Consider the following 16,664-nt stretch of genomic DNA (forward strand, 5'->3'; position numbering starts at 1 on the left):
GCAGGCTTCCTATCTACTCTCCCAACATTCCCATTTGAAAGGTTCACAAAATAAGTTGTGAGCAAATGAAGCAGATGCTATCCATCAAAATTTAATAAAAAGACTGTTATATAAGTAACATTAACATGTTACTTTCATGTTACTTCCAGAAAGCCCGTAGCTTTCTGGAAATCAGTATTTGGAGCAGCACTTAGCCCTATAAGTTGGTTAAATTTGAGTAATAAAATCATATAGCAACCAAGATTGTTCTAATCATTATTTTTTTTTTTATATTGACTAAGCTGTAGTCAAAGTAGGTTAGACTGGGGAAGTGTTTATCGATGTGGTTATGTGTGGTTATAGGCCTTTTTATTACATAATGTCAATATTATTGCTAGGTTGTGTTTTTTTTCTTTTAAATGTTTATCTTCTGAGTGACATAACAGAGGGCAATGAGTGGTGTTAAAGAATACTTGTATAAGAAAGGATCCCACATTCCCATAAAAGCACAGAAATGGCTTGAAACATTTAATAGGCTCCTGAACCAATATTCAGCATTATAAGACCTCTCCCATTCAGTTTTTTGAGTCATCCACTTTCTGCACTTTCAATTTCAGCAGGGCTTGGATGGCTACCAGCATTGTGGTACCACCATTGTACCACCATGGCTACCTCTTTTGTCTCCAAGTATTGACAGACAGCATAGGTCTTTTCATAATTCCTAAAGGTGATAACATCTTTTCCCCTCTGAACTTCTTGGGATGGACTTTGTCAGCAAAAATGTTGGAAAATTCTCCTTCTATGGACAGCAGGTCCTCTGCAGGCAGACTGGGAGCCTCCAGCCCACACAGCAGGCACGTTGTGCTCCACCTGCATGCTTTTGTTTGACTCTTCTAATGCCTACGGGAAAAAAAAGAGAGGTGGCTGTCCATCTCCTCCTGTGCCTCCAAAGACATGACTAAATTATTAAATGAAAACACCTTTCAACCCCTTAGCAGACATCAGAAAAAGCGTATTAGGATTTTACTGGGAAAGGATACAAATGGGTTTTGTGAAGCAAGCTGACAATGAGTTTACCCTGACCTGTTCCTCATCAAATCTTGCTTTGAAATGTTTTTAAACACCAGATGCAGCTGGTGACCAAGGTTCAAATAACTGACATTACTAAGATGCAGCCAAGATTTCAGCAAGCCTCATGGCGACACTTCTGGACAGAGATAAGGCTTTGTAGTAAGAATGAAAGCTTGGAACACTACTAATCATATGTACAAAAATGTCACAACAAAATTCATTAGCAGTCTCAAATCCAGTGGAGAGCCAGGAGAAAGAAGTTCTGGCTGAAGGACTAGGGGTAAATAAATGATCCTTAACTTTTAGAGTGAAGTATATAAAAAATCTGCAATAGAAGATGTCTGGTTACACCTTTGTGCTACATTGACCAAAACTTGCAGTCAAATTTTCTACCATGCTTTCTTCCACCAAAGGAGAACAATTATAAGAGCTGTTTTAATAACTTTTCTTTTAATTAAATTGAGAGAATAGCTAAAACTTCAAACAGTTATTGTGTTTCTAAAAATTCAGACTTCTTTAAGTATCATTTCACATTTTACAGGCTTTAATTTCAGATTTGCACCTGGTCTTAGCCTAGAGGCAGAAATAAAAGGATACAAGTCAAAACACAGAGACACAAAGCTCCAGTACTCAGATAGGACAGCTAGCAGCACAGGGAAGCTACACATGTTCACAATGTGTTTAGTTTACTAAATAAATAGTAATGATTGTATTTGCTCTTCTTTCAGTTTGCTAGATTTTAAACTGGGGTAGTAATAGAGAAAGAGCATTTTAGGTCCCATTGATATTTACACCAGAACAGAAATTACTAAAATAAATATAAATATGAAAAATTAGCCGGATACATTTTTCCTTTTGTGCTTTAAAAAATCTCCACCATCTCTTAAAAAAAAAAAAAAAAAAAAAAAAAAACACAAAAACCCCAAACTATACCAAAAAACAGTTAGAGATAATTTTCCCTCTGCTTTGCTGTCCTGGTGAGAAAGCAGTGAAAAAGAGGAAAGTTTATATAAAGCAGTTCTAACCACAAATGGTAGAATTGTTCTACTAATGAAAACATGATTTTCATATATATCAAAAACATACTGTATTCTGAAGAAGTACATGAAAACACTACTATTATACAGGATGATGGTCTATTACACTATATACTTCTTGGTTTGACAATTATTATATCATAAGCAAAGGCAAGTTGATATCTGTTTAAATGGTTTTACCTAAAGTTACCCCTTTTTTCTGATATGAATCTCCACTTTGAGTAACTCCAAGATTAATTTCGTATAATTTCCTTGAATTCCAATTGCTGTAACAAGAGGAACAGCCAAACATTTTTCTCAGTAATGAGTCAGAAAAAAAACATACTTAAAACCAAGAAAACTTTCCTAAATATATGTTGTAGGGACATAAATAAAATAAGTAAGATGAATTACAGCTAAGCGTCTGTCTTATAGTGTACAAGTAGTTTGGGATTCTAAACAGATGAAAAAGAAATAAAGCAAATGAAAAAAAAAAAAGAGGAAAAGAAAGCAAAAGGGCTGATAAAGTTTCTGGCTACAATACAGGAGACATATCATTACCATATGATCTAATGTGGGTGTCAGCCTGGATTGTGTTCATTGAGAGAAACCTTGTTTTTTAACTGTGCTATGGAAGAGAAGCAGGAGGGTTTTCCACCAAGTGACAGTCACTGAGCTGAACTTACCCCCTCCTCCTTTCCACACCTGCAAAGCCTTTTGCCTGGGTTGAATATTTAGTTTAATTACATCTCAGCTTTGAGAGCTCCTGTTGCAAATCCCTGGATTAAAAGGTATGGTTTTCAGTAATTCTCCTGAACTATGCTGCACTAATAAAACTTCAGGCAAGTCTACGGCAAGAGCTAGCTGAATTTTAAGAGAAGCAAGGAAAAAATCCTACTAAATGTTTAGCAATGTTAGGTTTTATATCTAGCACTTCTGTTCCTTGGGAACATGAGAATGCATTCTCAAGGACTGTGTGGATTTCCTACTGTTTATTTGACTGCTCTGCCGCTTGTTTTGATTTGTTTAAGCACGGCTATAGTCCTTTCTTTTTTCTTACTGTAAACTTTTGCAGCAGTATATTCTCTGTTTGCAGTCCAGTGTTTCGACTCGGTGATGTAGTGGGGGTAAAAAATGTGGGAGTTCTTACATTTCTGTTTTAAACTGCACTCTGTTATTTCTTCTGCATTTGGATTTCTTCATATTTTTTCCAGGCATTAATGAATATAATTTCTATTTCAGAGAAAAATATGTGTAGTTAATAAGTTAAACAGGCTCAGTGCATGGCTTTGTAGTGTTAGAAAGTGCTGTGTTACAGTATACAAACAAGAGACTCACATTTAAAGAAGGTTCCTATGAATGAAATAGTAGAAAAGAAAATTCCTAGAGCTGAAACTCCTGTTAACAGAGTTTTAATCTCTTTAAAACTTCTAGCTCCTAGGACTTTATTACACAAAATGAGTAAAACTTTTGCAAGGGATTTTTTTGTTTTGTTTTGTTTTGTTTTGAAGCTGCACATATTGTTTAACTTTTGTGGCATTTCAGGAGATTTCTGACTGTAAGTGAACTAATATTTAAATCTTAGTATTAAGGTAAACTGACAAGAAGACCACCAATACAGTGGTGACGTGAACTGATGAAGCGTATTTCCAGTGGTATTTTAAACTGAAATGTGGCCAAGTGTATGGTATAGTTTCCTCTGTTTGTGGAAAAGTCTTCCTCATTGTAAACACATAATTAAAACAAATTTAAACAGCTATGTCTTGCAGACATAAATATTGTGTCACAGACCTTTAAAAATTCAGACTTTTTTCCCCTTCTCTCTTTTTTTCTAAGTGAAATGTAAACATTTCTTTGAAGTAGTGCTGTATATATTTTTTCTGTTTGTGTTCATTTACACATGCAAACAAGAGGAACAGATATGTGTGCCTTCAGTACGAATATCTAAACAAATAAATACATCAGACACATATCTTTCCCTGTTTCCTGATTAATATGTAACTCGTGCATGCTGTTTTCTCTGCTGTGTCCTCAAATTAGACCATTGATATCCTTTGTTGTCCTAGGGAGTTTTCCTTAATACACAGCTCTTACTGATTTTATTATAGTTTTGACAAAACAAGGGCCAAAGGAAAAGGCCTACTAAAGGATTTATCTGGATAAACAAAGCCACCAATATTAATGTGAACAAGAAATAAAGTGTAAAGACACTTCTAAAGTGCCTTTGCATTGGGTTTTTTTCTGGGTTTTTTTGTTTGCTTTTTTTGGGGAGGTAGTAATTTAACTCCAGGATAAGCTCTTGATTGTGCATTCTTAGGGTCAATGGTGCTTCAGCAGTGACCCTGGGGTGGTGTAAATGCAAGCTGTTATAAATATATAAAAACATTTTTTAAATATGCAAATACATAAAAAAGAGTTGGGGAAACTCTTTAAAAAGTACTGTCTGCTAGTGCTATGTCAGGGCTGGTGTACAGAATTCCCAGTGTTTATTTATGTTAATATACATTCTAAAAACCTTTTTACTGGGCTAATGTTTTATTGATCATTTTCACGAGGCAGCTTATTTTGATGAGGGGTGATGATTTAGCAAATTTCTCTTCCCATTTCAGACTATTAATGAGTTGCATTGTTATTTTACAGTTATTTGCACATGATCATGATTATTTAAAAAAATCCTGGTTTAGATTAAACCACGGTAAGAGCTCACCACTATGTATTAGCACCACTTTGCTGTGACATCCTTACTTGTCCGTGTGTACTCTGCATGCATCACGGGGGTGTTGCTGGGGAACAGACACAGCCCCAGTGTCAGTGGGGGCCAAGGCAGGAGGGAGCACTGGAGGATGGCCTAATGGGGACACAGCCTTTTCCTGCTACATGACACGAGTTTTCAGAGCCATGAGCTGGGCTAAGAGGATATGGTCCAACCCTCTAGTTGAGGGGTTGCAACACCCCTCAGTGCATGCAGCAGGGAGTATGTCTGCTCCAGGAGTAGAAAATACTTTCAAGTCCAGTTGACAAACCAACTATGACTCTTGAAGAGGCAAGAGAAATGGTATTTTGTTCCATGTGAAGTCAGTTCGAAGTCTCTGGAACATCTGAAGGTGTTCAAACCCTGTCTTCTTATTAGGTAGATGACAGAAATGTAAGCTATTTATTTAAAACACTAGCATATTTTATACAGTAACCTTGGCATCCTCTGAAGTCTGAGCCCTTAAGGTTTTTGTGGTATCGCATTATTAGCATCTCTAGGTATGAATTCATACAAGAAGGTGTACCCAGGTACAGTATAGATTTCACCTTATTCCAGGCCTGTGTCTTTTATTTATTTGGCAATCTTTTTATACTAATCACTCCTGTTAGAGTAACTGGATATGGTATCCTAGACAGAGAATACTCAGTACACTAAAGTTACCTAACAACATCTGCTCATGTCAGACATCTAAAATTCAGTGGGTTCTGTATGTCAGTGTAGAGAGGCAGGCAGTCCTTCTCCTCTCCTTCTCTTCCATTTTTCCAATCTTTCCATAAGTCAACATGGAGTTGAGTAATACTATACCACGCCCCTAACTAGTGGATAACTTCTGCTGGAAAAAAATTAATGCCAGCTAGTGTCCAGACAAGGCATTTTGGAAATTATTGACCCAAAGGAGCAAGTGCTTTTATTTAAAAAGAGCAACATCTCTATTCAGATCTATGTTATTCATTCTAAGAAAGGGCTCCTAAATGAATGACAAGTTTGCCTTTGACAGCTTAAAGGCAGTTTTCTTCTCTTTTTGTTCCTGTGGGGGTCTAAAAACAACCCACAAGGGTTTTAAAAATAAAAGTTTCTTTACATAAATAGTGAAAAACAAGCTCCTTACATAAAATAAATAGTAAAAGAAAATAAGTTTTAGAGAGCTAGCTGATCTATACAGCCTTGCTACAAAATTTGCAAACAATTGTGTTGTAATTTCTCTTTACCACACAACAATACAGGCAGCACCATGTACAGTGTGTTGAAATGCATTTAGGCCTAGGTCCTAAGAAAATGGACTTAAGCAGTTTCCCTTGCTAATATCTATGGCAGTATATACTCATGTATAGTTGTTCTTGAACATTAATCCCTGCAGACTGAGGCCCTGAAGTCCCATTAGAAAGTGTGCTGACAATAGTACAAGCACCAATTCAGATGTTTATGCAGTGCAAAGCAGAGGGTTTTTCATAAAATCCCTTATCCAAAAATTTGGAAATCAAGCCAAGAATATCCGTTATAACACTACATTGCATTCCATTTTATTGTGCTGTTTAAAATGGAAAAGAAGTTTATTTCATTTAAACAGCTTAATATCTTCCCCTCTCTCTCTACCCCGTAAGTAGATACTATTTCTCATTTATTTTCACTAGGTTATAATTTAAAACACACAGCAAGCTGGCACTTTAAAAAATATTTCTCCGGACATGCAATACTGCATTACAGTGAGCTTGGGAACCTCAGGTTCATCCCCAGGGAACAAACTCATTGATATGAAACAAATGCTAATGAAATCAAATGGGCTGTTATGTTGGCAGATAATACACACATGGAAAATGTGGCTTATTGTTTTGACTGTTTTGCATAACAAAATTTACAGAGCTCCCTGTTCTTAATAAATATTACTCTTAATATGCAAACAGATGTGTTTACAGTTGCCTTTAAACTGCTCTGTTTAAAAAAAAAAACAAAACCCAAAAAAAAAAAAAAAGGCCTCTTGAAAAGCAATTAGTAGGCTCCTATCATGTAACTGTCCTATTTTCACAGTTCAGTTTTCATTTATTGAAAGCAATAGTTATGCAATTGTTGGATATGCTGGACCTCTTTCAGCAGGAACTGTGCAGCTCTGGGAAACCAATACTTGTGCAGTAAATCTCCCGCTTTGATCCCTAGGTTCTGCCCAGAGTCGATGAACTAAGCCATGAGGCTGGCTCTTCTCTTTGTCCTACTGCTGCCAGCATGCTTGGCCAAGCCCTTCCACCAGCAGGGCCTCTTTGACTTTATGCTGGAGGATGAAGGCTCAGCTGATATGCCTCCAACAGATGATCCTGTCATATCTGGATTTGGACCAGTCTGCCCCTTCCGCTGCCAGTGCCATCTTCGTGTGGTGCAGTGCTCTGACCTAGGTAAGCCCACAAATGTCTTCATGGGGAATACAACTTACATTCTAGACATGGCTTTGCAGCTGAGATGCTGAGACTGCTACACTCTGCCATTCTCTAACTGGGGTTTTGGGAAAGAAATGTGCTACAGCTACTCTTAACTGCAATGTAGTATATGAGGTAGGCCATAAACCCTGACCAGATGCACATTTGTTATCACCATGAAGAACATTTTATTTTTTTCATGTATATTTTGTGTATCTACATTTCATGTCTTCTTTGAAATACCACAGATTTAAAGTTGTAGATCAACTAACTTTTCAAACGTATTTCTTCAAATGTATATTGCATAAATTCATTGAGGTCAGATGTGGGGAAGAAAACATTTAAAAGGTTCTTAATTGCATGGTTCAAGCTCAAATAGCCTTAATCATACTACCTAGCACCTCAAGATAGAAATCATCCCATTTCCACTGGAATACATGGACATGTACTAACCAATGCTATATATACAAATCATATATGCCAGAACGAGCTCTTTGGAGCAAGAAGCTTGGAAACACTCAAAAAAAAAAAAAAAAAAAAAGAACACATTTTGTAGCTCCTTATTAAATAGCTTCTTCAGACATTGTTTAAGCTGAACGCTGTGAACCTTTCTCACAACTTCTTTTACACCTTCATGTGCAAGAGTTTGTCTGCACAGCCAGGCCAGCAGGATGTGAAGCTATGCCTGCCTCACTGTGTTTGACTTTCTCATGCAGGAAGCTCAAGTCATACAATAGACTCTGGTGAGACTGCTCTTGGTTTAAGCCAGTATTATTCAGTTTAAGTCAGTGTGCAGTGCAGAAAACCAGTTAATTTTGCTCACAGGAAAATAAGACAATGTAATCAGTGAACAGAAAAGTAACTTAGGTTTATAGAATTTTATTTTTTCTAAATGTCTTCTCTCAGATGGATGTTTCTATTTTCCTATATTATAGCATTGGCTCTGATAATTACTTATAAATCATGGCACAAATTCACCAATTAAGACCTGGGTCTCATTGTGGTGGGTGTCATGTAATTACAGAAAGGAGGAGGAAACATTAGTTACATCCCTAGAAACTTCTGTGAATTTATGAAAGTGAGCCACACAATTATGCAATAGATGTGTTTGGCAAAGGCCCAGTGAACAATGCAGGCCAAGTTGCACAAACGAGCACAGACTAACCCAGCCATGCATTCATGTTGAAAGAAAATTTCTTTTTTTTTACCATTTAGCTGCCAAAGAGTATCAAACATGGGGTGGGGAGTGAGGAGGAGGTTGCCCCATGTGTCACAAAGATCTTAGGTTTTATTGCTGGCTAATGCTGATGGCATTTAAGCTATTTTCGGAACTTGTCCTCAGTGTGCTTCAATTTTGCAGACTGTAAGAAGCTTTTGCTTGGTACAAAAAGTAGAAATATTCACACAGGAAGCCTTTGCTATGGTACTTGCTCCTGTGATCATTCAACTTTCCTTCACTAACTCCAAAGGGTTGCACTATAGTCCATTGCCTCCACTGCCTACAGATGCTTCTGGGTTAATAGAGTCTCATACTGACCAGGAGACTCAGAAATGCAGAAATTAAGGTCCCAGATCTCTGTTTCCCAGATAATTTTGAGAAGGGTGATAAGTAAGAGATATATTTTGAGCCTGGTCTAAGCCCACAGACTAAAGATACTGCAACAAAAATATTTTGAAGTAGCTAGGCTGATAACATTCAGCCCCTGGGCATGAAGGAAGAGAAGGTCCCTGGGCTTAAAATATGCAGCCCTGAACAATAAATAATATTTCCCTGGCAAAACTCATGGAAGTAATAATCATTCAGGGTTCCCCAGCCTTGGTATTAAGTTTTGTACACCTTTGTTACCTGTAGCTACATCAGCCCCTGACCAGTGGTGGCTCAAGGGATTGGCTCACCAGGGTTCAGGCCTGATGGCCGCCCCTGCAAGCAGGGTCAGGACATCTGTGTGTGATGCCTGATTGCAGGAAAATCTGCCCTCCCCTCTCCTTTCCTCCCACCTTGAACCTGTTTCTGTGTGACTCAGACTCAGATGTGGTCAGATTTACCTATGGACTTGAGTAAAGCCAGGAACTGGCTCCAAGAGCTTTCGTTGAGATACTGCCAGGAGGACCTACCATGGTCCTGGATGGTGAGATGAAGGGTGCTTGGGGTGCAGCAAGCATGAAGACAATGTGTGCACGGGTGCTGTGAAACCAGCAGGGACAGTTCCACCTCTCTGATAACTGCAGCTCCTGGCCTGCCTCTCCTTTCAGCCCCAGGCACTTCCAACCCAAGAAAATTAGCTGCCTTCCTCCCCCAAAATTATAAAATTTAGTCATCTTGTCCCATGTGCCCTGAAGAAAAAACTCCAGGCAACAAGAAGACTCCTCCTAGGGATATGTTAAAATCTTATTAAATTAAGACTTTCAAAGTGAAGTTGAAATCTGGATCAGGATCCTTCATCCACCCACTCTCTGGGTGTGGAAGGAGGCCTGGGTACTGGGGACATGTCAGAGCAAGGCAGCTGGAGGACCTGAACATGGGCTACTTATGGAGAGGTCTCCTCTCCCTAAGCATGCTGCTTTTTGTACCCAAAGGGCCATTTACTGTTTGTAAACTCTTGCTTTGTAAGGAAAAAGCCAACTATCTGACAGAGAGCTGTGTAAATAAACCACAGAACAATCTCATCCAGGGTCCAGAGATCAGGTTTTCCCCTTTTCTCATGAGCACTGGATGGGAATAATAAAAATATTCAAACTCAATAAAAACAGTGAAAAAAAAAATACCCAGTAGTCCAATTACACTCTTGTCAGCTGAATTTTTGCATTCCTGAACTTTTAAGCTTCAGTCACATCTTCCTAAGCACATACCTTCAATTTAATTTATTTTGCCTCCAAGCCAAGAGCTGAGTTAGCAGGAAGGAGAACTCTGCCTTCTCACACCCTGAAGAATAATTCTCTCTGAGCTATGGTAACTGACAGATCAAAAGCAGAGACTCATGTGCCTGTCTTATATGAGACGTATTACCTTTGTACAACATACTCAAACATCTCATCAAGGAAGGCCACCACAGTATCTTTATAAAAGTGCTGTCTTTTATTACATCTTCCTCTTGCTAAAAGAGAGCAACAGGTTCACTTTTATTCATGCATCAGTATAAGGCATTACCATGCTATAGTCAGGCTTTCCATAAAAATCACAAACATCTTTATTAGCACGCACTAAAGGTAGCTGAAACACCTCATCAGAAACATCTTTTCATGTTTTAAAATAAATACAGGGAAGATGTGTAGTCACTTGGTTAGGCAAATATGTCTTGTAAAAGTCCTAGCAAGTATTAACTTATTAATTTATCTATTTAAAGTCTAATCCTAAGTATTACCCATCTATTTAAAGTCTCATCCTCCCAAAGGGAGTCTCAAGAAAAGGTTCTTTCCAGAGTGTCCTTGTAGGCAGGAGGATGCATGTATGATTACTCAGCCCTCAGGTGGATACAGAATGCTCCGTAAGCACATTCAGAGGTGTTGGTCAGAGCTTTACTTCACCTTTCAGATAAGTCTGGAAGCCCCTTAGGAAGTGAGCAGTGTCTGTGTTCTGCAGGATGTGATGAGATTGCCTTCATAAGAGACTTCACAGGATGTAGGGGGTCCCTCCAGCACTCCTGCTATGAGCATCCATGGATGCTTTGTACTCTCCAAAACATGTGTAAGAGATGGATGTCAGTAACCAAAATTCAAGCTGTATTATTGCTTAAATGGGAATTTTGCTCACAGCTCAGAAATGCAGGGTTTCTCCTGCTGTAAAGTAAATAAGGGTATATTAAAGCTCAGCATGGGTGTTGGAGTATGTCTTTGAAAAGCGACTTGAGATCAGTGGGTGTAAAGCTGAGAGATATGTAAAGCATTATTCTAGGGATACTGTAACTTGAGGCAATTTATCTGAATATATACACTGCCTGACTGTACTAACTTGTGGCTCTTCAACAGCTGAACCATGGTAATGTGACAGCAGATAATTTATATATTGACAAAAGATGATTTATCTCGCTATATAAAAACTTCCAGAAACATCTGAACACCTATTTCTGATCATGACTCCATTTGGGAACCTCATCTCTCACTTTAAAGGAAATTATCTCCTTTGGGATATACCTAGATTTGAACTTCTGCTGTCAGCATTAAATCTTTTTAAAGAAAAATAATATGTACCTTGTTGGTGATCAGTCTCAGTCAATTATGAGTTCAAGAAAGCAGATAGGGTACTTACTATTGTGCACTTACCTTTAGAATCTCTGCCATTATTTCAATTTTTACCAAACATTCAAAAATATTGTACATAAAGCTAAATGGTTTAGCTCAAAATCTTAGAGATTTCTAAAGATGTAAAAAGAGAAAGCATGGGACCTAAAATGTCAAGAAATTAAAAAATACAATTTTTAAATTAAAAAGTTCTTGTTAAATAACATTGTAATATTTGAACCTTCAGGACAAGTTATTCAATGTTATATGCATTTTCCCTTCTAACAGCAGAGACTAGAGACTTCTTTTATGAGTCTCCTGACTTCATGGAACTGGATTATTTAACAACAATATTATAATGGAATCAAGAAACTTGGGAAAGTATGTTGTCTCTTATACTGAGAGTATCCTCTGCATCCCAATACTGTGGCCTTAAAACTGAAGACTAAAAATACAAACATAACTTACGGTGTTATCAAACACAAGTTATTTGGATTTCCACATGTTAACTCAGTGAAATGCAATAGTCTAACATGTTGGAGATCAGACTGGAGGCTCTAGACAATGTATTACAGGTATTATGGCTAATATAGGAGTAATCTTAGTGAATGTTAGCTATCTGAGCCATCTGAGCTCTTTTCACATACATGAAGAGAATTTTGCAGCCACCCCATGGGGCAGTTCATCCCTTCTAAGGTGGATGCCAGTGGCAGAAAGGATACATCCCTCTTGGTGAATTAAACTGTCAACACAGGGCCTCAATGACCAGTCAATATTGTATAAATTACTTTCAGATTAGTGCAGTTATGTGGGATAAAATTAAAGCATATAAAAAATAAACTTGAATCGTCAGCATTATTTTCTAATAAATTTGCCATGGATTTTTATATTTTTTTAATACATTCTGCTTAGAAACGATTTTTTGGAGAGTCATGAAAGCATGAATTAAAGCCCTATACTCGATATATCCTGAAAACTTGTCATGGAAAAAACATATTGGCCTGGATATAGAATGCTTCACGTTAACAAAAAGTCATTAGATTTTGCCAGGGTAACCTAAAAAGAGGGGCCGTGTTGCATCGTGACCTGAATTGCTGAGATACCAGTTGATAAACATGATTCTAGGTGAAAATAATCCACTCTAAATACAACTTTTCTTTATTACCTGTTCGCTACAAGGTAGCTGTTACCAACTCTATGTGTTTTCTTTTAATTTATTTTTATTTTTAATTTTATTTATTTACTTGCTTCAGACCTGAAAATGCCATTTAAAAAAGTCTAGTGGAACTCCTGACTTCCAAGCCAAGTGATACACAAGAAGTGAATGTTTTCTAGTTTGCATTGTGGCAAGGTTTGTTTTCTAAAATTTCCCAATGCATAACTAAATGGTTAATAGATAGCTAGTAAAATATGAGTCACTTATTGTGAGTTACAGCTGGTGATTACAATGCTTAAAACATAAAAAGTAATCATTGTTGGTCCCTCCTAGTGTTCTGGACATCTATAGTATGTGTATTGTGTTTTTCACCCCTTTATAGGGTCTATTACTTGATGGGACATATAACTAGATAAAACCTATCCATCTATTCTCAACATAAAACCTCTGATTTTCAGCAAAAGAACTTTTCCTAGTCAAGTCATAGGAAGAGGTAAGGAGTCAACACTTCCCAGTGTTCCGTGAGAGCCCACTGCCAACAGGGAGCAGATCTAGGAATTTGTGTCCTCTGTGAAGCAACCAATGCTGATCGCAAGGAACTACCAGTAACAGTAGCCTCTTCCTACTCAGGAAAGCTCTGCTCACAGAGTAAAGTTATGTGGTATTTTGAAATATACTATTATTAAGGAGATTTTCAAAACACATCTCTCTAACCTGGATTTGAGATTGTCTCCTCCTTACCAACTTTGGACTCTTTGGCCTGTATTTTCCTTTACCTGGATCTGTCATGTGGTTAACAGGAGGTGGCCTAAAAGAAGATAAGGATATATCCTTCAAAATATGTTTTGTTTTGGGTTTGTTTGTTTTTTAATATTTATCCATCTTTTCACACTTTCCCTGAGAGGCAATATTGACAGACACTGGGATTCTAAGTCTCCTTGGTTGTATTATATTTAAGGGCTCGTTCACAAAGAGAATTATTATCCTACTATGTCCATTATGAAAGTGAAGTAGATAGAGATGAAACAGAACTTGCTCATTGGCTTCCCCAAGAGAAAAGTGATGGAAACAATGAACACAGATGCAAAAGAACCTTAGAAGATGACACCCAGGAGAGCACCTCATACCAGCTCTTTGTTTGTTTAGATCCTGGGATCTCATTAGAGTACTTTGAGTTGCTACAGAAATCTGTAGCAATCTGTAGAGGATACTTGCAGTTTATTTTTCAATAAGAAAAGAAATCCAATAAATACTCATATTTTAAAAAGTGGTGAAAACAAGAAACCTTTGTTGCCACCTAATTTCATGGCAACTTTAGGGATTTAATAAAAAACAACAAATAAACAGATTATTTATAGAAATGCTAAAGAATGTAGCACATGTGCTAGCATAAGTGGAACTACAGTCTGGTTCTGTAAACATCATCAGCACAGTAGAAATATGTTTAATAGATCATTCCTAAACCTTTCTGCCTGCACCTCCTGCACCATCTAAAATGTAAAAGCCTAGGATAACATTGGTTTCTATGCTGGAGGGAAAGTTTTGTCTTCTGCTACCCCAGTATGGACCTGAGAAATTAAACGGACTCTCAAGGAATTCATATTTTAGAGTGACATGGAAGGGGAATGTTTGTAGTGGAGTAATAATCAAACTCTTAAAAGGTGCAGGAGAAAAGACATAAATGAAAAAGTCAAACAGGACTAAAAACCATTCAGCTTTGATAACATTTCTTTCCATAAGTTCCATTAGATGATCAGCTTTGATTTCCACTTTCAAATTGGGAATATGGTACTAATTCTTTACTGGTGTAAAGTAAGAATGGGAAAGGAAAGATACTAGATACAGAGCAGATACTAGATTAAAAATGAAAAAGAGGAAAGACAAGGTAAGAATACTAGGAAGACAGACACTATAACAACACGTTTGAAAGAAAGGATAACATGCAAGGAAAAAAATTCTTTTCCAAGGGAATCTGTGACAGAAATGGGCAGAAAAGGAAATGCAGAGAAAGTTTCAGGTACAAGAGGAACTTAATAATTAAATGGAAAACTTGCTATTTTCAGGGTTAAGGAACAAAATTTATTTTCTCTTCTTTATTCTTTCACTCTGTGGCAGGGATTATATATCCTCTGGACAGGAGGAGATGGTAGCTGAACTGGGGAAAGTCTATCACTTAATGAGTAACAAAATAAGTGAGTAAAAACACCAAAAATATCTAAGAGTTACAGGCATATATACAACATCATCTAGCTGAAAGAGGAAACCAGCATATATGCAGACTCCCCATTCTATCACAATTCTCTCTCGATGCTTATTTTAATGTTATTTACTATGTCCAGTCACGATGGCTCCTTCCATTGTTTGCTAGAATGAAAATAGGCTGAAAACAACCCTACAGAATTCATGAAAAATGGCCAGGTTATGTTTAGAAGTACCTGATATAACCAGGAACATATCTCTGCCCTCAGGTCATAATAAAACTAGAGCTGTGCAATCACCATGTGTTTAGAACAGGAAGGGACAAATTTACTTGAAACCAGAGACGTTCCCCACCCCCTCCCCCAGTGTCTCTTTAGGGCTACTGCATTATGTTAGTCCTAATTCTGGCAAATCCCAAAGTAAAAATTGAGGGAGTTCTCCTTAAATTGCTATCTGTTGCCTGCTGATTAAACTGTGAACCAGGCAAACGTCTAGTTATATTACTCCACAGGATAATTAAAAATGTATTTCATTAGACAATGCTCACTTTTCTGAGCCATTGAAATCTTCTCTTCTGACTACTGTGAGTAGTTGTAAGAAATAAAGGTTTCACCTCACTCCATGTATACTCTTAGATTGCATCTAAGACATCTGCATCACATCCACTTTGACTAAAGCCATTAGGCACATGGTGCTGGCAGACTGCATGAATCACACCGGACAGTTACTGTTCTCTGATGGAATGGTTTATGTCTGTAACCATGACAGTGGGAAATGTAAAGCTGACAATTCCAGGAGTTCAGAAAACTTATACGTGATTTTTTTATTTTTTTTTTTAACTTTATGTCCTAATCCCCGAAGTCTCATGATTATTTCAGAACATCTTTCTGCCTTTCTAAAATAATTCTGTGCTTCTTGAGAAGGCATGTACATTCCAGACCTTTGAAATTAAAAGTCAGTTAGAAAGAACACAGAAATGGAAATTGCTTGATTTTTAACTTCAAGAATGTATCATTAACTCTTAGGTATTATTTTTTTGAGACAGGAGGCTGAATCTATATCTGTACCAAAAATGAAACTAGCACAGAAAAATAATTCATAACATCTGTAGCTTACAATATCTGTTATACTTGGAAATATGTGTTCACTACACAGAATGTGTGGAAATGGAAATAGGTAGTTCCAGCTATGCACTTATTTTGAAACTTTTTCTAGGTAAGTCCTTTGTAATTCTTAGTACTACTACAATCGAGAATTATGCATTTGATCATAATGTGTGCATTTGTTTCCACTTTTCTGCGTTCCTCACTCTGTTCTGGGAAGCACAGTTGTAAATGGGAAAAAAACCCAGCGTAGTAACGTACCAGTAGGTCTGCCTTAGTGAGAGGCCACCTCAACAGGGAACAGAGTTCAGATTCTTCTTTTTTCCTGTGGAAAGGGTAAAAAGCATACAAAAATAATAACCTGGGATAAAAAAATAATTCAAACATGGTACTTAATGGAACATGATTCTTTCAAATTGTGAAGTAGAAAACAAGCCTGAAAAATGTTACGAATAACCTTTAAAAATATGTATTTTAAGTATATCATGCATTCCAATGGACACTGCTTTTTTATCTTTCAGAAAAAACACTTGAGATAAATAATTCTCTAATATTTCAGGATTTTTAATTTTTTATTTTTTTTTTAATCACTACTGTTGATTTCATATCAAGTGAGGGGAAAGTGTAAAACAAGCTTCTACTTTGAAAGTCAGAGGGAGAAGGAGACTGTAAATACTGTGCTGTAAAGAAAGACCATTGTTTCTTATTAGATTGATGGTAGGATGCAAATAATGAAATTATTCCTATTTGCAAATCCCACAC

At 37.1% G+C, this 16,664-nt stretch overlaps 1 protein-coding gene across 1 annotated transcript in view; it reads left to right on the forward strand.

Annotated features, from left to right (window-relative positions):
* Positions 1 to 2,696: 2,696 nt before the first annotated feature.
* The window catches only part of DCN (decorin), a 38,440-nt gene continuing 24,472 nt past the window's right edge, over positions 2,697 to 16,664 (forward strand). The window contains exons 1-2 of the mRNA XM_008503225.2: positions 2,697 to 2,857; positions 6,973 to 7,205. Of these exons, the coding sequence (XP_008501447.2) occupies positions 7,001 to 7,205 (205 nt within the window). The 5' untranslated portion in view covers positions 2,697 to 2,857; positions 6,973 to 7,000. The remainder of the gene's footprint in view (positions 2,858 to 6,972; positions 7,206 to 16,664) is intronic.

The sequence above is a fragment of the Calypte anna genome, chromosome 1, assembly GCF_003957555.1.
Source record: "Calypte anna isolate BGI_N300 chromosome 1, bCalAnn1_v1.p, whole genome shotgun sequence".
NCBI lineage: Eukaryota > Metazoa > Chordata > Aves > Apodiformes > Trochilidae > Calypte > Calypte anna.